Raw genomic sequence first — 23,332 nt, forward strand, 5'->3', positions numbered from 1 at the left:
CCCAAATAAATGTTTTACTGGAAATATGAATCAAGTATGATGCAGCACGCTGGTTTCTAGTGAAAATGACACATGCACTGCAGACTACTTGTTCTCACGTGCATTTGACATACTTCATCATCAGTGTGCATGAGAATACTGGGAAAGATTGAGAAACATCTAGGAAGTATGTTTTTCCTCAGATTTCTAATGAAGGTCCTGTGTTTTGCTAGAGAGTGGAGGTTTCCTGACTTCCAAACACATATGAATTATGATGCAGTATAGTTATCTGATTACACCATGCCAGAACATAGGAGAGAGCCGATTCTCCCATGAATTGTGGGTGTACAAATGTTTTCTATACATATTCTGATTCAGGGTTCAATACAGAATTAGACATTTCTGAATTTGGAAATATGAATTAGGTATGACGCAACACGCTGGTTTATTAGAAAATGACACATGCACACTGGAGAATGCCTATGATTTGACCAACTTTATCAATAGTGTGCATAAGAATGTTGGGAAAGATTAAGAAACTTGTACAAAACCTGTTTTTCTACAGGTTTTCCATGAAGGTCTTGTGTTTGGCGTAAGAGTGGAGGTTGCCCAACTTGCAAACACGTACGAGTTATGATGCAGCATAACTGTTATGTGTTTACACAGTGCCCAAAGGACTGCAGCGATTGAGAGGCTACTTCCATATAAATTTAAACAACAAAACATGTCTTCGATGCACACTTCATTAAGATTAAGTGAATATACTGGGACGTGCATATTTCACTTAAAATGTTTGAAAAAATATACTGCGTTTACATTGCACATTTGTTGATTCAATTTCCCAGAAAGCTTGCATTCTGAAGTGTTACGTCCAGTGTAATCTGTTAATTGGCAGGTTTTTACGGAAAAAATTCAAAGTTGCCTTGATTTATGAGAGTGGAAGCTGCATTGGCGCAAGCATCCTGCTGCAAAAAGCAGTTGGTGAGGTCCATAGAAGTGGGCAATATGGGCGTGACATTTGGCAACCATCCCTGACTAGGGTAAGCAGCGACACAAGATCTCAGCAGCAACTTGCATCCTCATAAACGAAGGCAACTTTGTACTTTTTTCTGCAAAAACCAACCAATTAACAAGGCTAAGTTGACGTAAGACTCCAAAATTCAATCTTTCTGTGAAATCTGAGGAAGAACAGTGCAGCGGTAAGTGCAATCGTTTCTTAGAACATTTTAAACCTTTGAAGGTTTTTGCCGTATCTGTACGGCGGCGGTTTTCTGTCCCGCAACATCTTTGCCGTACGGGTACGGTTTCGATCCTCCGTTTGAAATTTCGCGCCATAATGACGATGCATGCTCACCGGGAGGTGCTGCCACCTTTTAGGACTTACAAGAAGCGTTTGACATTTGTGCTACCTTCTTGCAGAGATAAACAGAACTGATTTCTAGTTTCAGCGCGTGCGTCGCACAGACTGCGGCAACACCCCTTTCGCGGTTTCGGTTTCGCCGCGTGATCGCAACGGAGGCGCGCGAAACGTTTGAAGGGGCGGCGGAAGTTGATTTCTACCTTTATTGGCGCTGCTCTTAGCTTGTTTATCAGCGCCGCTCACGAGGTATTCTCGCTCTCTGTGGCAACGCGCTTACGTGGTTTCGGTTGCGCCGCGTGATCGCAACGGAGGCGCGCCAAACGTGAGTTTTCTCTCTGTCGGCACTCTCTTGCAGGGGCGGCGGAAGTTGATTTCTATCTTGATTGGCACTGTCTTGGCTTGTTTATCAGCGCCGATCACAAGGTATTCTCACTCTCTGTGGCAACACACTTACGCGGTTTCCGTTCCGCCGAATGATCGCAACGGAGGCGCACGAAACGTGAGTTTTCTCTTTGTCGGCACTCTCTTGCAGATGTGGCGGAAGCTGATTTCTACCTTGATTGGCGCTGCTCTTAGCTTGTTTATCACCGCCGCTGACGAGGTATTCTCGCTCAGAGGGTGCCTCAGACCTCTGCCCAAGGCAGCTGCACGCAGAGAAGATGTCATGTGTGTGCCAACACAACTCGTCGCCCCAAGAGGAGAACAGACACGCGTTTTTGGTGTGCAGACTGCGATAAGGCGATGTGCGTAGAACCGTGTTTCAAGGAATACCACACTCTGAAATACTATTGAACATTTGGAGTTCTGAGTGATGCCGACATCAAATACTGTTTCTAATTTTTTTATTTATTCCCGACTTTATACATTCTGTACATTCAATATCTGCAATAAAGTAATTTGACCATCTGGGAAAGTTTTTTTCAAAATAATTTGACCTTCAAAGGGTTAAGCAAAATATGAACGTCCCTGTACGTGATTATAGAAATCCCTATACCGTGCAAAATAAAAAAAAAATCTCATTTCATTTCTTCTGTTCGATTCACGTCTGACCTTATGGCAACAAATGGTTGCTCGTGTTATGCAGCGAGAAGCTACATGTTTAATTAAAAATCAATTCAACCTTCAGTAGCTAATCTTCAGTACCTAGACATAGCATACATCAAACACCAATTCTGATTTTGGACCCTATTTTTTGCTAACAGAGGTGTTCGGTTTTCGTTTCTTCTGCATACAATTAATTAAAGATTGGTGTTTTTTTGTTGCATCCAACTAACCACTTGCCAAATGAAATCCGTAAAGTGTGTTTCAATGCTCCTTTACGTGGTTCACATTGTTTTATTAAATATGCAATAAAAGGTTGCCACTCTAGCAACGCAGCAGTATGATTTACTAATGCAGTTTAACTTACTCAAATCCCAGTCTGCACTACACTGGCTTGAAGAAACAGCAGCAGACTGCCTTGAGCCCGCATGCTCTGTCCCGCACATGTTGGAATGAACTATCGGAACTCAGGCCGGAGCTTCCAGACTCCCTCGCCGTCTCCCTGCCTGTGGAACTCGCAGATCTTGCTGAGCAGGGCCTTAAACACAGGTGCCCTGCCATGCACTTTGTCCTTGAAGGCAGCCAGCACTTCACTGGTGCTTGCCTGCCCATCCACGCTTGCACCAAAGGCCACAAAGGTCTGCAGATCCGAAAGGAGCTCATCAAATTCCCCATCCCCTGTCTCCAGAAAGGGTTCAGAAGACTCGGCAGGCTTTCTAGCTCGGATGCAAGCAAGCAATTCGCTCGAAGATGCAGGAGTTGACGATGCCTCTTCTTGAGTGAAGACGTTTGGTTCCTTGAGCATAAGCGAGTTTGGTTTTTTCATGGGTGGCTTCGATTGAGATGATGTGGCTGGTGCTGCCTGACCTGTGGCTTGCTTCTGGCCAAAACGAGGCCTGGAAAAAACAAGGCATTAATTAGGGCTAGTTGGTCTTTCATAGTGTGATCCTTAATAGCACTTAAAAGACAGGCATTGATATCGAAGAAAAGGCGTATTGAGCTAATAATGAACTTGACCAAGGCATTGATTCGAGCTAGTTGGTCTGTCATACTGGGATCCTCATAGCACTTAAAGGGAAACTCCAGCGATTTTTTCACCATATCAGGGTAATGACAATTTTATGTTCCTCATCCTCCTGCCACGCGTATGAGAGTAGAATTTCTTCACAAATTCAAAAATTATTTTAAATGAGCCAAGAAATTGCACTGTAGGAATCAATGTTATGCAAAGCGTTCTGCAAATCGATTCCAGGTGGACCAATGTGTTTGTGTGAATTGAATAGTTGTGTGTGGGTCCCGAGCGTATGTGTCTGTGATTACAGCAGCATGACGACCACCACACTGAACATGATCGTAAGGTGGCAATGGCATGAACTCTACGCCAGCCATTCTATGCGAGCTTACGACATGGCAATTGTTGGGTTCTATTAGGCAGTCAATGAGTGCAAGTGAGAGCAACACGAATTGTGACGTCATCAGCGACTATGTGTTATGCAATCGTATGCATGGCTATGTCATGTGGTGTATGTAAAATGATGAGATTTTTACTATAGCAAGGAAATGCTAAAGCATGATTAACTTGATATGAAGCCGGAACGTCCGACAATTTCTACATAGCATGCTATGAGTAAAGTCTAAACCCCACGCAAGCGATCTTGCATGTGATGGCGACAGAGATGGCTGTTGCGTCCACTGGTTGCCTACAAGTCAAACACGAGCGACGGCTACATGATGGCTCTCTAGAGTTGCCTGTATGAGGGCAGCAAAACTGGCGTGACGCATGATCTAATATTTTAAGTTGATATCTTTTGTATACTGACCAACATTTCTGAAGGTCTTGCAGTCGGTCTTTTCTCTTTTCCAGTACGAAGTTTGGTTGTTTGCTCCTTCCGTACGACAACCAGTAGTACTTGACAGAGGTAGTGCTTATTCTGGCTTCACACTATTGGCTATTCGCTCATAGCACTTCTGGGCGATTCCATACTCTATTTATAACTGGTTTAAGAAATTGCAGATCCTCAGTGAGTTTTCTCAACAGAATGTGGACTCTATGTGAAAACTCGCTACAGGAATGTCAAATACGAAAACCAGCTGTTTCATGTCTAGCTTACTTGGAAAGCACCTATCCAGCGAATGAAAAATATGCCTGATGTAAAACATTGTAAAAAAAAAAACATGAGAAGTGAAGCCTACTCATGAGAGCATACTGGCACCAAGAACAAACAGCTATTTTACTAAAATACTTTAGACATACAATTCAAACTAGTGCAGGTTTAGGCAAAAGTGTTTCAAGATGTATGTAACATCTGGACTGGGTTGTCTTCTGGCGAGAATCGCACCACAGCAACAGCAGTCAACATTCAATGCATGCGAGGCTGGGCTGAGAACAAGTTTACTGGCCCACTTTCTCCGCGATTCACAGTAAAAAAGCAATAGCAAAAAAACTTTTGATGCCCAGACGCCCTAGAAAAAGTTCACTCTTTATGCTTTCGGTGCGAATGTACCACGCCAGGCAAGTCTGGAATCCATCCAATCTGTTAGCTTTACGGGAAGTATCTGACAGAACTACTCTAAGCACACTACTTCGAACGTTTCACCTTGTCCTCGTACGCCTCCACCCCTTTCAATCAGTTCTCCGATAACTTGTTAGTTAACAGGCGAAGTTGGAATAACTCTCGTCTAATATTTCTTCACTGCTTCTCAGAACTTCAAATGGAAGGTTTCAGATGAAGGCCTGCATTTTCTCAGATGTGTATCCTTTATGTCTGCATAACATTCAGCTTCCTTAGGGCCCAGTTAGGTAGTAATACTGTTAGAAGCGTTTAGGCCATGGCGACTGTTCAAAACTCATCCTCGTGAATGTCCACAGAAAAGTGGTTAAATATAACCCTAATTCACTTTTGACTACAAAAGCTGCAGAAATCCTCTCATGTCATAACTAAAGAGTTTTCATGCATCATCTTCCCACTGTAGTGACAACTTCAGCTGTTCAACCTGCAATATTTTCTGCTATTACATGCTTTTCTCTTTCCAAGAATTTTAGTTTACAGAGCCACCGTTTCAGCAATCTCAGCGCAATAATAAATGAAATAGCTCAATCACCATAATTACCTGACGTGTGGCGTAGTGGCTTTGGCGTGGTGCTACAATACAATCCCATCTGCGGAGGCCACATTTCAATGCATTTCTATGAGGGCGAAATGCAACAACGGCTGTGCACTGGGTGCACATTCGTTAGAGAACCCCAAGGTGGTCAAAATTAATTGGGAGTCCCCGACTATGACGTGCTTCATAATATCTTGCTTTGGCACGTAAAACCCCAGAATTAAATTAAAAACAGAATTTAGACTCAGCAAGGTGCACTCGGACTTTACTCAGCAAAATCACACTTGGCTGCTTCATGCAGTGTCATGAGCTCCTGGAATCACACTTACTCAGGATCATTCCCAGTCACAGATTTACTCAGACTTGTGGGAATCATGCACTCAGACTCAACCAAATCTCACGGAAAGCGGGCTCAGACACAATAGTTTGTAACTTCACCTGACTCCGAATAGGCTGCTTACTCAACAATATACAAACACAACTCAGAGCTTGATTCAGTAGTCAAATATCCATGTGCTGGCATCAGAATCTGTGGGTTATACAGGGATGTGTGTTTTCCTTATAAAATCGCAGAAAAGTGATCTTGTGCTTTCTACTGCTCTGATGTTACTGAAGTTCTGCAGACAGATCACATTTTATTGTTTGAGTCATTCCCTGCAACACTTGGCACAAATACACAGCGAACTTTTCATTTTAAAAATGCGAAGTTGCTTTTGTCTATGGGGAAAATAGCTGCTGCCTCTCGGAAGCCCAGAAAGCATCCATTCTGGGTGGGTTGCCACTGGTATCATAGGAGCAGGCAACAAGCGCCAACCCTTCTCAAATGGCTGCCTTCCATAGCTGCCGACATGTTGACAACAGTGATATCTTTTTCATACTTTTCCATATACAAGAAAAACCTTAACTGTAACTGACAACAGGCATGAAGCTCACATAAATTGCATTGATATCTCAGTGAACAACCAACCTGGGTGGAGCCCCTGACATGCCGTGCAGACCTGTCCAGGTGGGCACTCCTGAATAGCCGACAGGCAGCGCCTGCGGGACTCTCGTAGTCGCCGGATGGCTTGTTGGGCAACCCGCTCCGCTTCACCCTCCACCAGGGCATAGTCAGGGGCTGCAGAGTCCATGATCACATCGTGTCGCATGGCCGAGTGCACGCCTGCAAGGTTCGTCACAATGTGCTCAATTGATTTTCCGAGATGCCGACTGTGTCTTTGTATTGCAATATATATCATGCAGTGATACAACCAGCCACTTGAAAACCTCACCAAGTAGCCGCTGAACACAGTTAGTAGAAGCATCTATTACTGGCCATACTAGCTGGAAGGGTTCTCTGACATTCATATAAACCTTCCTGTAGCAAACTTCTGGCACCGAGTGAGATCAAACTAGTATCTTGTAATGTTGCAGAGATGCAGGAAGTATTGTCCTTGTCACCTCGCCACACGATTGTGTCTTTTTCACGAACCCCACTACTATTTTCCCCAGCTGCGTAATACACTTCACCCTCCTCCGCCCCCATGAACCTTTCCGTCAAATTTTCAACAGTTTAGGTGTACAATGACTTCATGGAAATACCATGAAAATCTGTGTTGCAAAACTTTCTGCTTTTAAAAACCAAACTGCTGTCATAATGCAACTGACATTGGGGCGAGCTCCACCACTGGAAAAGCTGGTATGAGGGGTCACGGGGACACAGCGGCCACGTCGTCTGCTTCGGAAGCGCCGAAGCGTGTTGAAAATGAAAGTTTATTGCCCACCTGAGCTACGGTTCTGATTACGTGGGGATTTTTCCCGCTTCGGGTGTCAGCTTGACAAACTTGAAAGCACTATAATAGGCAGTGGCTGCCTTTGAAGACGTCCGAAATGGTAGGCTATTGCTCGGTACCGCAGTGCTGATGCGTACGCAACGGAGCCCGGTGTCAGCCTTGACACGTACCTGCAGGCCAAAGCTGCGTGAGCTTGGATTGCGAACCAGCAAGCAGCCATCGCTACAACCGGGTTGTAGCAAGCACGTCTGCTAGCAATATTCTGCTACGGTGTTGGGGCTGCGATGTTCGGTGAGTAGCAGAAAAAGCATGCACTGAGAAGCTCACCGATGTGCGCTGCCTAGCTAATGTCATGAAGATTTGGTCTATAAACTTGTTGATGCTAGATACTGGCAAGTTCACCAGAATGGAAAGGGAATGGCAAGAATCACATTAAAAAAGGCATGACATATGCTCATGTTAGTGTTAATTAGCACCAAACAAACGTACTGGATTAACAAAAACAAGTAGCGGGAAACTCCTAGCTCAGGAGACCGATAAACATATAGTACGACACAACTTGAGCAATAACAATATTGAAATGTGCAAGAATTTAGAAGAAAAAATGATTTAATCGTCGCGATGGCACATCACGAGTCGCAGTATAGCGTCGAAGTCCCTAGTTATAACAAAAGCATTTTTTAACAGCTCTGATAGCATCCCTGCAACAATGGTTGCTTATGTACTGTCAAATGTTCACATGCTGCACCCTAAAGCACACGGCACGGTGCAAAAATGCGCTCGCAGCGAAAGCGAAACATTGTGCGCGAACATGCATGCAGACAAGCAGTCGGCCGCTGCGAACCGTGCGATCGCTACATTGAGGCTTCATTCTGTTATTCTCCATTTAGTTATACATACAGTGCACTATAAGAACATTTCATGTAGTCTGCTCTCAGCGTTGCCTACCTTTCTCAACGCAAGAAGTGGTTCGGGGGACTCCATCACGGCGACTGCTGGCAGTGGGCGTTCACTGTACGTATTTGGTAAAAGATGGCGCCTGTAAACTATTCTGCGCCTTCTGTTTGCCCAAGATTATGGTTTTTGACAGTAAGAAACTTCCCTCGTTTGGAGAATACTTACAAAAATGGCCAGTAGGACTCCCGTGTGGTGTTTTTGTCAAACGCTGACAGCCAAACCTATGAAGAGCGCGCCGCGTTATCCCTCACAGTAAGCAAGCGAGGAACTTCCGACAGATGGCCGACAACGGCCGCGTTGTCTGCTTCAGAAGCACCAAAGCGAGTTGAAAATGAAAGTTTTATTCCCACCTGTGCTACGGTTCTGATAAAGTGGATGTAGGCAGTCAAAACGCGTGTGCAATACCAATATACGCCGCTAATACGAAAAAGAATGGGCTCGATTTATGATCATAACCACATAAAGCCAACGAACACGAAGCCAAGAAAGCATCGGGGAAATTAAGTGTAGTTGAAATTGGAATGTAGAAAATAATGAAGAAAAAGAAAATGAAATGACGAAAGATAACTTGTCGCCGCGGAGCCAACCCGCAACCTGCGCATTACGTGCGCGTTGCACTACCAATTGTGCTATGGCGACGGCCATCAATGCGTCCACTAACTTGGGTATTTATGTTTTACTAGATCTAGCCCTAGGAGTGTTAGCCAGCGCCACTCAGAACTAAGGCTACACGCTAAGTGTTTCGAGCGGACAGTCGCGCGGCAATTTTGCGTGTATTCGCGGGCTTCTTTAAAGCTCGAAAAAACTCTTTCATGTAGCATGTATTAAGCAGAAGAAAGCTGCATTGAAAGGTTTTCATGCTGCTCTACAATCTTCTCATTGACACTTCTAATCTTATTATAATACTTGAGAAGTTGATTAATTAAGACTAATTGTGTATTTAGGCGGAATGCAAAAATGATCTGAGTATCTCCAAGCAACAGCAAACAACATTACCTTGGTTCTGTCCAGCACCGTGGCATTTGCATATTTTTAAATATTGGTGCATTATAGTGGGACACCCTGTATAGGACGTAAGGGCCTTTTGCCATTTTTTGCAGATTGCCAAATAAACAATAATTTTAAAGCTTTTTCACGCTATCTGGTAGTGTTCTATTTTTTTTTTTTTTTGCTTATTCCCTCATTAGCTATCTTGCTTTTATCCCCCTCCTGTATAATCGATTATGACTGCCTTATGTGGCGGGCCCTTAGGATTCGTACTGTGCTTGCTTTTCACTTATAGTGAAAACCACGATTACGAAAACCATGAAAAGTGTAATTACGAAGGCAGTATAGCATTTCAGTGGAGCAACTAATTGACGCAGACAAGTGAATGCGTGTGCAATATCAAGCAGACGTGCCGCTTCAGTAGCAGCCGACATGGCCAACCGGTAGCCGGATTCGACCGCAGCGCCGTTAGTTCGCGTGACCACCGTGTGGGCCACGTGCTTGCGCTGGCCAATATGCGGAGCTGCAAAACTGAGTTGGTTCTAGTAACGTTGGTGTGTGCAGCCTGACTTCTATACGATGGTAATGTTGTATTTCTACAGGCGCAGGCTTCACCGTGCCAGTCGTCCAGACGGGTCTCTTAGGTTTGCCAGCCAGCATAAGGAGTGATGATTCGTCACGACCTTGAATTGGGAATTGGCGGCCATAGAGGTAAGGTCGAAACTTGGCCAAGTGCCCATACGACGGCAAGACACTCTTTCCCGTGGTAGTGTGAATGGACTCGGGTCATGATAGGGTGCGACTGGCATAAGCTTTGACCCTTTTGCCGTTCCCCTGCCGCTGTAAGAGCACCGCACTCAGACCGATGTTACTGGCGTCGGTATAAATTTCTGTTTTGGCGTCCTCGTCGAAATGCCCAAGAACAGGGGCAATGCAAGGAAGTGTCGAAGCTTGGCAAAAGCTGCTTCTTGTTCAGAGCTCCAGATGAACGGCGTGTCATCTCTAGTGAGACGAGTAAGTGATTCGGCAATGTTAGAAAAATTGCGTATAAAGTGCCGGTAGTATGCGCACACTCCCGGAAGCGTCGAATGCTTTTCTTGTCGGTAGGAGTCGGGAAAAGCAGCTACAGCGGCAGTTTTCTCGGGAAGGATGCCTTCCGCGCTCACGACACATCCAAAGAACTTGAGTTCTTCATAACCGAAGTAACATTTCCGGGGCTTTAACGTGAGGTTAGCCGATCGATTGCCTCGAGCACATGCCGCAGTCGCTTAGATGTCCGGCGAAGCTGCCTGAAAATACGACCACATCACCCAGGTAGACGAGACAGGTTTGCTATTTTAGGTCAGCGAGCAAGGTGTCCATCATCCATTAGAAAGTTGCCGGAGCAGAGCACAGCCCGAACGGAAGTACTTGGAACTCGTAAAGTCCATCCGGAGTGACAAAGGCTGTTTTCTCCTGGTCATGCTCGTCTACCTCAATCTGCCAGTACCCACTTTTCAAGTCAAGGGAGGAAAAATACTTGGCTCGCCGTAGCCGGTCGAAAGTCATCTATGCGCAGCAACAGATAAACGTCTTTCCTTGTGACGTTGTTCAGTTTTCTGTAATCAACACAGAAGCGGAGAGTGCCGTCCTTCCTTTACCAGGACAACCGGAGACGACCATGGACTGTTTGAAGGCAGGATGATGCCATCGTCAATCATCTCCTTGGCCTGTAGTTGAATTGCTTTGTGTTGTTTCTGCGCGACACGATATGGCAGCTGGTGAATAGGACGTTCATTGTCGTAAGTAATTATCCTGTGCTGCGTGATTGGCATCTGATTGACTTTAGACGATCGAGCGAAGCAGTCCTTGATTTAACACAACAGTCCCCGCAGTGCTGCCTCACTGTCCTCCGACAGCTAGTTATTGATGTTGATATCTGAACAGTGCAGTCCATTTGCACGTGCGCAGGGACACACCTGTAGCGCTGCACTGCCGATCCGGGCAGCATTACATGTGTAGCGTGCGTTGGAAAATGTGGCCCGACTATTACTAACTGAATGAACAAGCGTGGTGTGAGCGTGCACAAACAAACATGAATAGATCACACTGAATGACTGCAGACAACGACTGTCAAAACGCTGGCAGCAAGCCCATACGCTGCAGCGGGCGAAGGTACGTGCAGTCTATCGCTTCAACGGAAACTGAGCGGCGAATGCACAGTGCATAAAGGTCAGAGCCGTGTGGAGATAAGACACGGTGCGGTTGAGCGACGAGCGCAGTTGTTGGCAGAGTAGAAGTGAGCCCGCCCCTCCCCTCCCACTCCCTCCGGCGCTGGCTTCCCGCTTCCTTGCTTGCGCGTGGGAGAGATAAGAGACTGTGCGGACGAGCGACGAGCGCGGTTGTTGGCAGAGAAGTGCCCCCCCCTGCTCCCTCCGGCACTGGCTTTCCGCTTCCTTGCTTGCGCGTGGGAAATTGAGTGTGTTCGCTCTCCGTGATAGCGCGCGTCCCCGCACGCTTCCGCTGGGGCATATGGCACGCGGCGAAGATTTTATCTATACGGAACCTCACGGCGACGGCAGAAATCCGGTTGAAGTGTCCATATAATTGCTATCGCAATAAAATTCCGTTACAAATTAATGATGTATTAAAACGTATACATTAGCACTAGTGCCTTGTTAAATTAAGGGCTGAGAGGCACGTGCTGTACAAACTTTTACACTGCAGCTGCAGCCTGCAAGACGAGGCTGTGCTACAGATACCCTGGCCAGATGATTTGTAAAGTGTTTACTCTGCTAAAAACTTTAAGACTATTAAAATCAAAAAGCGGTTCATGGCTAAGAAAGAATGCTGGGTGAAGAGGGATGTGCTTACGATATGCGGGATAAAAGTACTTTTTACGCTGGGCTTCTATTTCAGGGCACTCAACAAGAACATGGAGGACTGTAAGAAGGTCGCCACACCTATCACATTTTGGAGGATCACTTCCAGAAAGGAGGTACGAGTGTGTGCCAAAAGTATGACCTATTCTTAACCTGCAAAGAAGCACTTCCTTGTGCCTTGCCATTTTCTCATACATCCATTTTCCTATTCTTGGTTTGATCATATGTAGCTTGTTTGACATTTCGTTGTCCTACTGCCTTTGCCAACATCTCTGCAACTGATGGCGCAAGAAAGGCTTTAGGTCTGTGGGAGAGATAGCTATGTTTGTGCCTGTATTTAAAAGCTACTGACGTGGCACTTTCGTCTGCAGCTACATTGCCTTTATGCCTCTATGGCCAGGTACCCAGCACACTATGACCATTTGGTTGCCCAAGTAGGCTGAGCATAAGCAGCTGTAGAGTTCGTTAAAAACTGAATTCTTGTATTTTCGTAGACTCATTAGAGCCCTAACGACACTAAATGAGTCTGTGAACACAACTGCTTTGGCAACATTCATTAGCTTTATGTGTTTAACTGCCGAGAGGATTGTGTATGCTTCCACTGTAAAAATACTTGTATATGGATTTAGTGTACCAGATGTTGAAAAAGACAGTCCCAGAGCTGCGTAAGCAACACAGGAGATTTGGAAGCGTCTGTGTAAAATTCTGCACATGAGTAATTCGCCTGAAGCTCGAGAAAGTGTGAGCGTATATGAGTCTCGGGTGCGTGCTTGGAGATCTCTATGAAACAGACATTGCACTCAATAGTCTGCCACTCCCAAGGTGGTGGAAGCCGACTGGGAGCCGTTAAGACATTCTCCTGTAGTAGTATGCCTGTTTCTTCAGCCGACGCTTCTAGACGCATGGACAAAGGAGTCCTCACAGACGGCTGGTTTTGATACAGCCTGGCAGCCGATATGTCGCTTATAGTGGAATGGCATGGGTGTTCTACATCTGCCTTTACCTTCAGGGAGTAAGATAGACCTAAATATGCTCTTTGGAGATGCAGGGACCATTCATCCGACTCAACATACAGGCTTTCTACAGGGCTAGTCCTGAAGGGGCCTGTAGCAAGCCGAATACCCAGATGGTGAACGGGGTCTAACATCTTTAAAGCACTAGGTGTTGCAGAGTTATAAACTATGGCTCCGTAGTCAAGGCGTGACCGTACCAGGCTTTTGTATAAGCTAAGGAGGCATCTCCTGTCGCTTCCCCATGATGTGACAAGAACTTCAGCAGAATCATAGCCTTCAGGCACTTTGTTTTCAGGTACTTGAGGTGCAGGACAAAAGTTAACTTAGAATCTAAGATGAGGCCTAAAAATTATATCATGACTCACAGATAGCCGTTCTCCATTAAGGTCAATAGTGGGGTCTGGTTGCAGACCTCTTTTGTTAGAGAAGAGGACGCACGTGCTTTTTGTGGGTTTAGTCTAAATCCATTCCGTCCGCCCATTTGGAATTTTGTTGAGGCCAAGCTGCACCTCGCTCGCAGATAGCAAGATTACAAGATTTGTAACAGATTTGCACATCATCCACATACACCGAATAAAACATTGTGCGTGGTATGACACTGTGGAGAGAATTCATTTTTACAACAAATAGAGTGCAACTCAGCACACCTCCTTGTGGTACACCAGTCTCTTGGGTGAATAGACGAGATAAGACGTTACCAACGCGAACACGGAATGTGCGGTTCGAGAGATAACTTTGAATCACGTTCAGCAAGTTCCCTCGGATGCCCATTCCTGCCAGATCACGAAGGATTCCAAAACGCCATATGATGTCATAGGCTTTCTCCACGTCTAAGCACAATGACAAGAAAAACTGTTTATGCACGAAGGTATCCCAGATATTTGTCTCGGTGCCAAGGTGGTCTGTTGTGGATCTACCTTCCCTGAAGCCGCACTGTAAGGGGTCTAGTATTTTGTTACTTTCAAGAAAATGGATCAGGCGCCGGTTAGTCATTTTCTCAAAGAGTTTGCACAGGCAACTTGTTCGGGCAATAGGCCTATAACTGCTGGCCGAAGAGGGGTCCTTGCCCTCTTTGAGAATGGGAATTATTATTGCCTCTTTCCAGGCAGCCGGGATGTACCCACCACAGAATATGGAGTTAAATATCGACAGAAGTGTTTTGCGGGCTTCAGGGGTAAGTGTTTGATCATGTCATAAGCTATTCTGTCTCTTCCTGGCGCTGTGTTATTACAGCAACTCAGTGATGCCTGAAATTCCGCCATGCTGAATGGATGGTTGTAAGGTTCATTCTTTGTCATTTTCTGATCCAGGGGAAATCACTCTGCTTGCCGCTGGTACCGTAGAAATGTATCTGTGTAATGGGCCGAACTAGAAATGTACTTGAAGTGGGCACCTAGAAAATCAGCCTGGTCTTCATGAGTGTTTCCCTGGTTGTTTACTAATGGCAGAGGATTAGTTTGCCGGCCGTTCAATTTGGTAACTCGATTCCAGGCTTTCTTTCCATCTGTGTAAGAGTTTATGCCTGATATGTATTTTTGCCAGCTTTCCCTTTTGGCACGGCAGCACGTTCTCCGATCCTCACTCTTTACTTTCTTAAAGTTTATGAGATTTTCTGTTGGAGAGTCACGAAGGCGTCCCCAAGCCTTATTTTTGCTTTCTTCATGCTTTCCTACGTCACCATTCCACCAAGAAACACGTTGTTTCGAATGCTTTCCTTGTGTTTCTGGGATGCATATGGAAGCTATATTCACAATAAATGCTGTGAAATATGCTACGACATCGTCAATGTTAAGATTACGGATGTCATCCCATGTTAGGTGGGTGAGCTTTCTGTATTGCTTCCAGTCGGCAGAATCAATCTTCCACTGGGGAACATGAGGCGAGTTTTCTTCACTTTTTGTCAATGTTAAAATGATCGGGAAGTGGTCACTCCCACAAGGGTTTTTGATAACATTCCACTCCAGATATGGCATGAGTGTACTTGATGCGATGCTTAAATCTATAGATGAATGTTTTGTGTGCAACGCTGTAGAATGTGGGCTCTTTTTTATTTAACAAGGACGCATCAGATGAGAAAAAAAGTTTTCAATTAAGCGCCCTCACGCGTCACAACGAGAGTCACCCCACAGGCTGCTATGGGCATTTAGATCTCCAACAACGATATATGGTTGGGGAAGCTGAGCGATAAAGCTTAGAAACTCTGATTTCGAGAGTTCATAATTCGGAGGTATGTATAGGGAAGTTATAGTGACCAACTTCTGAAAGAGCACCGCTCGGACTGCGACTACCTCAAGAGGAGTTCTGAGAAGTAACGAACGACAAGCAACATCTTTGCTCACTATGATTGCAAAGCCGCCCGAAGAGGCGAGTGCGTCATCTCGATCTTTTCGGAAAATTGTGTATTTCCCGAGGAAGTTACCTTGTGTTGGTTTCAGGTGTGTCTCCTGAACGCGCAGCACCTTTGGATTGTATTTGTGTAGAAGTTCTTTAACGTCATCGAGGTTGTGCATAAGACATCTCACGTTCCAGTGTAATATTTGTGTATCCATATTGTTTGTGTTCTTGTGCTGTGTGTCAAGAGTAGTCCAGTTGGCTTACGGAGCCTTTCCAGGCCCCGTAATCCGTGTTTTGTCTTTCTTGGAGCAGTCGCGAGATTCGCGCCGCTCAGGAGGCGCTGGGTGTGCCTGCTGGCTTGTAGTTGTATCCATCGACTCCTGGGAGCCGCTGGACTTCCGCTCATTCGAGCGGGGTGTTTTCAGGGTAGGCCTTGCCTCAGAAAGCAGGGCGTTGGAGGCCGCCAACCCAGAGGTCGATGGGCCCTCCTTAAGAGATGGCGCAGCAGCGCTGGCTGCTGTCGCCTGGGGGGCTGGTGGCACAGTCGCAGCCACACTCTCTGTGGGCCGGGCCGATGCCGGAGTCTGCTGCGGCGTTGCCCCCTTATGCGCCGCACCAGCATACCCTGCGATATGTAGAAAGGAAATGCGCTTTCGCGCTTCCTGAAAGGAAATGTTTTCTTTTACCTTTAACGTAATTATTTCTTTTTCCTTCTTCCAGGAAGGACATGAGCGGGTATGCAGGGTGATCACTGTCGCAATTTGCGCAGTGTAGTGTCTCAGTACAATTGTCAGCAGGATGATCGTGCGACGCACACTTTGCACATGTGGTACGGCCCCGGCAGCTTTGAGAGCCGTGACCAAATCGCTGGCACTTAAAGCAGCGGCGAGGGTTTGGAATGTGGGGCGTAAGTTTGATTTTCAGATAGCCTATTTCAATATATTCTGGTAAGGTACTTGTGCAAAACGTCAAAATTAGGAGTTTAGTGGGGATCTCTTTGTCATCCCGCCTGATCTTAATTCTTTGGACATTTGTCACATGCTGTTCCTTCCAGCCCTCAAGGAACTCGGTTTCACTCAAGTCAAGGAAATCTTGTTCCGATATAAGCCCGCGTGAGCTGTTCAGAGATCAGTGGGGGTTAACCGAGACAGGGGTATTGCCAATTTCAGCAAGTCCGGACAGTTTCTCGACCTGATTCTTGTCACATAGTTCTAGCAACAGATCACAGCTGGCCATTTTTGTGACCTTATAGCCGGGACCTAGTTTCTCAGTGAGGCATTTCGCAACAACAAATGGTGATAGTGTTCTTGCAGTTTTATCACTGTTTTGACAACTTAGCACGTGGTACTTCGGGTATATTTCTTTGGTCTAGCCAAAAAGCTTCAGAGAGTCATCGGTGCGCCCTCTCTTGGAAAGAGGGCGATCGGGGAGTTGGGGAAACGACAAAAAAGCTATATAAGTTGCTCTAATTTCAGTAGCTATGCCAGCCGCCCACCATGGAGCCCAACAAGGGGACGCTACGAAACCCGAAAGCCACGAAGACGCCAGCTGTACATAGCTACTATAACCTAACATAAATATCCTAGGTTGGATAGAATACACTAGGTTAACCCTTGCTGCCTGCGAAGTCGGAAATAAGAGGAAGAGAGGAGAAGACAGGAAAGATTGAAAGTAAGAGTGAAAGACGAAGGTTGGAGAGGAGGATAGGAAAAGGCAACTACCGATTTCTCCCGGATAGGTCAGTCCGGGAGTGCCGTCTACGTGAAGCCGAGGCCAAAGGGGTGTGTTGCCTCCGCCTTGGGGCCGTAAAGGTCCAAACACCCGCATCGGCTCAACCCCCAGGATCCCCTTTTCCCCGACACGGCCGCGTCCCCGGACCCTCCCGCGTCTAACGCAGGCGCAAGCAAGCGTTTGGTGAGCTGTGACACCACGTACCTGAGCAAAAGAGGGTCGGACCCTCCCGCGTCTAACGCAGGGTTAGACGCGGGAGGGTCCGACCCTCATGTGCTCGGGTACGTGGTGTCGCAGCTCACCAAACGCCTGCTTGCGCAGACGCCCCTGCGGGGGATATATCGGTTATAACGATGAGTCGACTTAACAGTATCAACTGATGCATTAGGGCTATGAGAAAAAAAAAGCTAAAGAAATAACGCTCAGCTATTCACTGCATATCGCATATCACGAGCGAAATTCTGCTTCTGGGCAGGATTTGTGCGCCAGAACGAAACCCCAACAGACAAAACACGGTGGAAGCCGCTGATATTACCGAACTCTGGGAGCACGTCGCTGCTGACGATGAAATAGGTGGTGCTTCAATGGAGAAGTTTCTGAGAGCAGATTGTGCTGCCTCGTTCTGCGAAGAGATCTGGGATGGGCAATCGTCGTGAGAGACGGTGGCGTCGTACGACGGAGGCATCAGCAGCAGTAGTGACAACGAGATCGACACCGACCCCGATGTTCAACCAAAGTGCAATTTCACCGATCGAGTCGCTCATTGATTAATTATAGCCGACAGTGTTCGCACAGCTGCTGGACGCGATGCACAAAGCGTTGTGAATCCGAAACTTCTGTGAAAGCAAGTGCCGATTTCTATTTCAGTGCGCCGAACGATTGAGGCACTATTTATAGGTATAAATAACGTTTTACTTTTCCCAGTGTTTCTACAACGTCGATATCTTATCGCAGTGGGAAACTTGGTTTCAGGACTACAAAGGTATATTCGATCAGCATCTTTTTTTTTATGGCAGTCCAGATATAGCGATGATTGGCTATAACGATGAAATTTTTCGTTCTTCTTGATATCATTCTAAGTGGACTGCACTGTAATTCATTCGTTGCTGCTGCTTTCTCCACAAGCGAAACACTCAATGACGTCCTCCAAGGCTTGAGCGTAAGCAACGGCAGTGCCACGGAAGAGGTTTCGGTGCTCATTTGCGAAATTGGTGATCAAGACGTCAGCTTGGCCATGCCTAACATCAATGATTCCTCGAGCCACGCTAATTCCGAGAGTAAGCAGAAGGGAGTTGCACTCTGCGAGTACTTCGCCTTCACGTATGCCCTCGGACGTTACAGTAATCATTACACTAGCATGAGGTGGTGTCGTGACAGTGCCATCGCAAATTCGAAGAGCGTCTGTGCGGTGGCAGGCACCTCGTGTCGTCACTTTCTTTGTAGAGAAAGAAATACAGCGTCGGCGGAGGTTGATGATGGCGCCATACTCTTGAAGTCTATTCCAAGTATTAATTCAAAGGAGAATTCTCGGAGAATACGGGAGCTGATCGTAAACATAGAATTTTGAATTTGCACCCGTGAAGTGCACACACCAAGCGGTTTCACAATATGTTCGCCAGCTGTCTGTACATGCATCCCTGTCAGAGGCGTAATGACTTTCTTTTTAAACGGCTAGCCAGTTTTCTGCTGATAATTGAGTAGTCAGCGCCAGTGTCGATTAAGGCAGTAACATTTCGAAAGTTGTCTCCAGCCTGAGACACCGGCGTTGTCAAGTCTCCGTCGAACTGAGGTCGCTTCGATTGGAGGTCTTTGGCACGTCGAGTATTAGCGGCCTCGCCTCGAAAGGTCGCTGACGTTAGTTTTCCAGGCGAGGGCTCGGAGAGCGTCCTTGTGACATCAGACTTGCACCTCCCAAATAGGATGGTCATGGTGACGGCGATTGCGACTGGCGCCTTGATGACGGTCGTGCGCGCTGTCGGGCGATAAGATCTTCAATCTCAGGTGGCCGTTGTCCGAAACGGGGTCGGGTGAATTGACAGGGAACCCCTGGAGTCCAAGGCGGTACTGGCACTCTCGGTATAAATGATCCACCTCACCACAGTGGTAACAGAGCGGTCGTCGGTTGGGCATGCGCCAAATGTCCAATTTACACGCGGATGGCCGAGCCCGTCCAAATAAGGAACCGCCATAGGGATCCCGAATGCGTTGGCATAAGTCGCACGCTGGTATTTGCTCATCGTAGGAGGTGTCGCTGGTGATGGGACGGTGCAACTTAAAACGTCAGCGTAGGTTGTGCGTCGAGCTTTTCTTGAAGTTCTGAACACCTGAAGTAGTGGAGCGGGCTTAAGTGGTGGAGCGGCCTGAAGTGCTGGTTCGTAACATTGTGCGCCGAGTGCACGCTGCACTTCGTCACGCATTACGCTAGCGATGAAGTTGGCCGAAGGCTACTGCGCCTGATGCAGCTGTCGCAGCTCGTCATGGACTACCAATTGAATCATCTCAGACTCAGACAAAAAGACTTCGAGGCACCTACTGGTGGCCTCACATGGATAAGCAAGTTGAGAAACTTGTGAGCAACTGCTTTGTTGTCAACAAGCAGATAAATCTGCCAAACCTTCTTTCGCTCCACTTCAACCTGTGGAATGGCCTCTGAGACCATCGAAAAAGTTAACCATAGACATAATCGGTCCTTTAGATCGTGCTCCACAGTACGAACACTTTGCTTTAGTCATAGTTGACTATCATTCCAAGTGGCCTGAAGTTGCTTTCATGTTTTCAGTCACGTCTGAGCCTATCATGCATGCTCTTATTACAATTTTCAGTCGTGAAGGTTTTCCTAACACTATTTTCCGACAATGGACCACAGTTCGTTTCCACTCATTTTGAAAACTTTCTAAAGGAGAGAGACATTAAGCATCTGCTGTCTTCTCTTACTACCCTCAGGAAAACGGCCAGGTACAAAGATTAAACCGCGCCCCAAAGAGTTCATACAGGCTGCGTTATTGGAACGCCGTGACCTTAGGCTTGCAGTCTTGGAATACTAGGCAATTAACAGGTTTACGCCACACATCACTACAGGTGTCTCTCCGGCTATGCTGCTCTACAGTCGTCAACCAAGGACTTGACTGTGTCGCTAACATGCCTCCTATAACGCCGTGACCTTAGGCTTGCAAGTCTTGAAATACTAGGCAATTTACAGGTTTACGCCACACATCACTACAGGTGTCTTTCCGGCTATGCTGCTCCACAGTCGTCAACCAAGGACTTGACTGGATGTCGCTAACATGCCTCCTATTCATCCAGAATTTGCTTCTCCAAGGTTATGCCAGAAAGTTCAAAAACGTGTGCTACAAAACCAGGGAAATGCTAAAACGTATGTAAACCGTCGTCGTAGAACAAGAATCTCTAAGTTTCAACCAGGAGATCTTGTACGAGTACGAAACTCGCGCAAGTCTGGTCTTAAATCATCCTCTCAAGATACATAGCAAAGTAGGTCGATACACTTTCCAGCTTGAGCATACATTTCCAGCTTGAAGTGTTGGAATGCTTCCGGACTGGTGAAATATCATGCTCATCCATGTTCTTTTGAGAATATAGTAAAGGGAGTTCCCGTGATTACTCATCTCTTGATGAGGTTTCCCACCTTTTCCTCCAGTTCCTACTGATACAGGTTTTTCTCCAGTTTCACAACCGTGTCTTGGTTCATCTCCCGCAGAAGAATCCGTCGAGCTTCCGTCTGACGCTCCTGAAGAGTCTCAGGAGAACAGTGCACAAACTTCCAGCTCATCAGCCAATAGTGATTCTTCTACTCCTCCTTCTCAACCAGAATTAGTCCTCCGTAGGTCTACTCGACCTAAACAACCTCCAGCATGGCTTAAGGACTATGTTCCCAAATAGTATACTGCCTTAAAAAAAATCATGCATTACTGGTGAGATCGTTCAGGTTGCTATAATCAGCATGTCTTCTCCGCAGAACATTGGCTCCAGGTTGTTTTGTGGATCTCGTTCCCAAAAGCTATGAGCTCCGACTGCGATTTCAGAATGCTGTTGCACTTCTGATTCTCTTTGCATTGCTGTCCCCAACGTGTAAAGAATGTCGTTTTATGCGAGTTTCTCTTTCTTCGTGCATCTACAGAGATTCGTCCTCCCATACGAATTCGGCCTCTTATGCCCCCCCCCCAAAAAATACAAATGTCTGGTACTTTTCATGTTAGGCTAGGTAGTTTACCTTCTAGTAAGGGTTTTACACGGACTCGTGTAGTCGAGCATCCGTTATGTCCGCTTAACCGTGGACTAAGCACGGTTCCAAGTCAAGACAGCCGTGCAGTCGCTGCTCCGATTCAGGGTCAGAGCGAGTGAGCCACACATTTTTGTCTCCAAGCAGGTCACACGAATGTTCACGTTTCTTCATTTCATGCAACCTTGTTGTACAATGCTACCCAAGAACGGGTATGTAGATATTTTTGTCAGTGTATAGATTTTGCAGTGTTACATTTTTCCAGTGTTTTCATGTACAGTTGTGCATTTCTGGGCTAGTTACTTGCGACATGTTCTTTTTTAAAAAAACAAGGGAACCAAAACTTTATTACTGCTTAAGCATGTCTTAAGAATACCTACAGTTAGAATGAAATTGTCTACTGTATAATGTCTGTACTTAGTGCACTTCTGTACGTTTCTCTAGTGATATTTCAAAGAAGCCACTTATGCTTCTTTGGTGACGGAAGATACCTTCAGTTTTTTTTAAAAGGGAGAGGTGATGTTGTATTCTACTTGTTTTGGTTTCGATTTGATCCTCACTACTGGCGCCCCACTGCGCCTAACGTTGTAATCAGTGTGTACGCTGATCCCTTCCCTCTCTACGAAAAAGACATTCGTCGTTTGGTCCCCAACAGAAGTCATCTCGTTTTATCTGCGGCGCTTATCGCCCCGGCCGTTTAGGCCTCACCGCGTAGGTCATGCGCGCCCGGCCGCCTCACCGTGCGAGGCCCCGACATCACATTGTGGAAACTCGGTGGCACACGGGGCAATCAGGAAGGCAGATTAAGTGTTGAATGTAGCGACGCACCAGTAAAGGGCAGAATTAGACCACAAAAAGATGCACAAAGGATGAGAATAGAGAAGGAAAGATTTGTTACACAAACATGCAGGGTGGTCGCAAGCAGGAAGGCGTTCATGCAAGGGGCGTACGCCTTCAATAAAACGCACCTAAGAGATTTGGAACAGCCGCCTGTTATTGACAATTTTGTATAGGAGGGGTGCAACAGAATGACTGGGTCAAGGAAAGATGGAGGTGTAGGCATGCTAATTAGGCGAGGTATGAAGTGGCAAAGCGTAAAAGAGACATGTAAGGAGCACTTATAGATTAGCGGCACATGGCAACGTAAAAAGACATGGCTGGGAGTAGCTTACCTATGGACAGGTAGTGACAGCAGAGATAAAAATAAAGAAATGATTGATTGCATTAGAACTAATATTCATGAGTTCAAGAAATCAGGCCAGGTGGTATTAGTAGGAGATATGAAGGATTTAGATGAATATACTGAATACAGTGGTCCTCTAGTGCTGGATCTTTCCGATGAACAGAACTTTATAGTAATTAACAGGGAGAATAAGTGTCACGGACAGGTAACGTGGCAATGCGGAAACAGGCAGTCCTGTATCGACTACGCCTAGTCTCAGAAATGGTCTATGAAAGACAAGACCAAATGACAAACGAACATGGAAAAATAACCTGGGTAGCAATCATAAAGGTGTACCCATGAAATTTGGAAGAGATAAATGCAAAACACGAGCTAATGGCATCAGAATTTCTAACAATTAATGAAAAGCAAATAACAGAGATCACAAAATACATAAAGAAAATGGTAGCTTCAGTGGAAGATGAGGCAAGACCATTTCACATTTCACAAGTTTTTGCCAAGGCTTAGGTACTTTGCGTGGTGCCGCGGCCGAATTAGCGTTCAGGAAAATGCAAGCAGAGATTCGTGAAGACCAGAGTAGCCCCATTCGCACTGCAGGATAAAGTATTTGAAGAACTCTTGAGAATGGAATGCAAAGGGATCATCCAGCCGATTGAGCCATCACCATGGGCCACACCGATAGTCCCTGTATAGGAATTAAAGGATGGTCATGTGGGACTGTGCGGAGATATTAAAGCAACAATAAATCCCCCGACTGTACTGGAAACATACC

General features: G+C 46.2%; 1 protein-coding gene across 1 annotated transcript; it reads right to left on the minus strand.

Annotated features, from left to right (window-relative positions):
• Positions 1-2,654: 2,654 nt before the first annotated feature.
• LOC119434534 (DNA excision repair protein ERCC-6) lies at positions 2,655-6,677 on the minus strand. Its single transcript, XM_037701676.2, has 2 exons — positions 6,453-6,677; positions 2,655-3,276 (listed from the first exon to the last, which is right to left on the minus strand). The coding sequence occupies exons 1-2, from the start codon at positions 6,470-6,472 to the stop codon at positions 2,838-2,840; spliced, it is 459 nt and encodes a 152-aa protein (XP_037557604.1). The 5' UTR covers positions 6,473-6,677; the 3' UTR covers positions 2,655-2,837.
• Positions 6,678-23,332: the final 16,655 nt, after the last annotated feature.

This window comes from Dermacentor silvarum, unplaced genomic scaffold (genome assembly GCF_013339745.2).
Source record: "Dermacentor silvarum isolate Dsil-2018 unplaced genomic scaffold, BIME_Dsil_1.4 Seq12247, whole genome shotgun sequence".
Lineage (NCBI taxonomy): Eukaryota > Metazoa > Arthropoda > Arachnida > Ixodida > Ixodidae > Dermacentor > Dermacentor silvarum.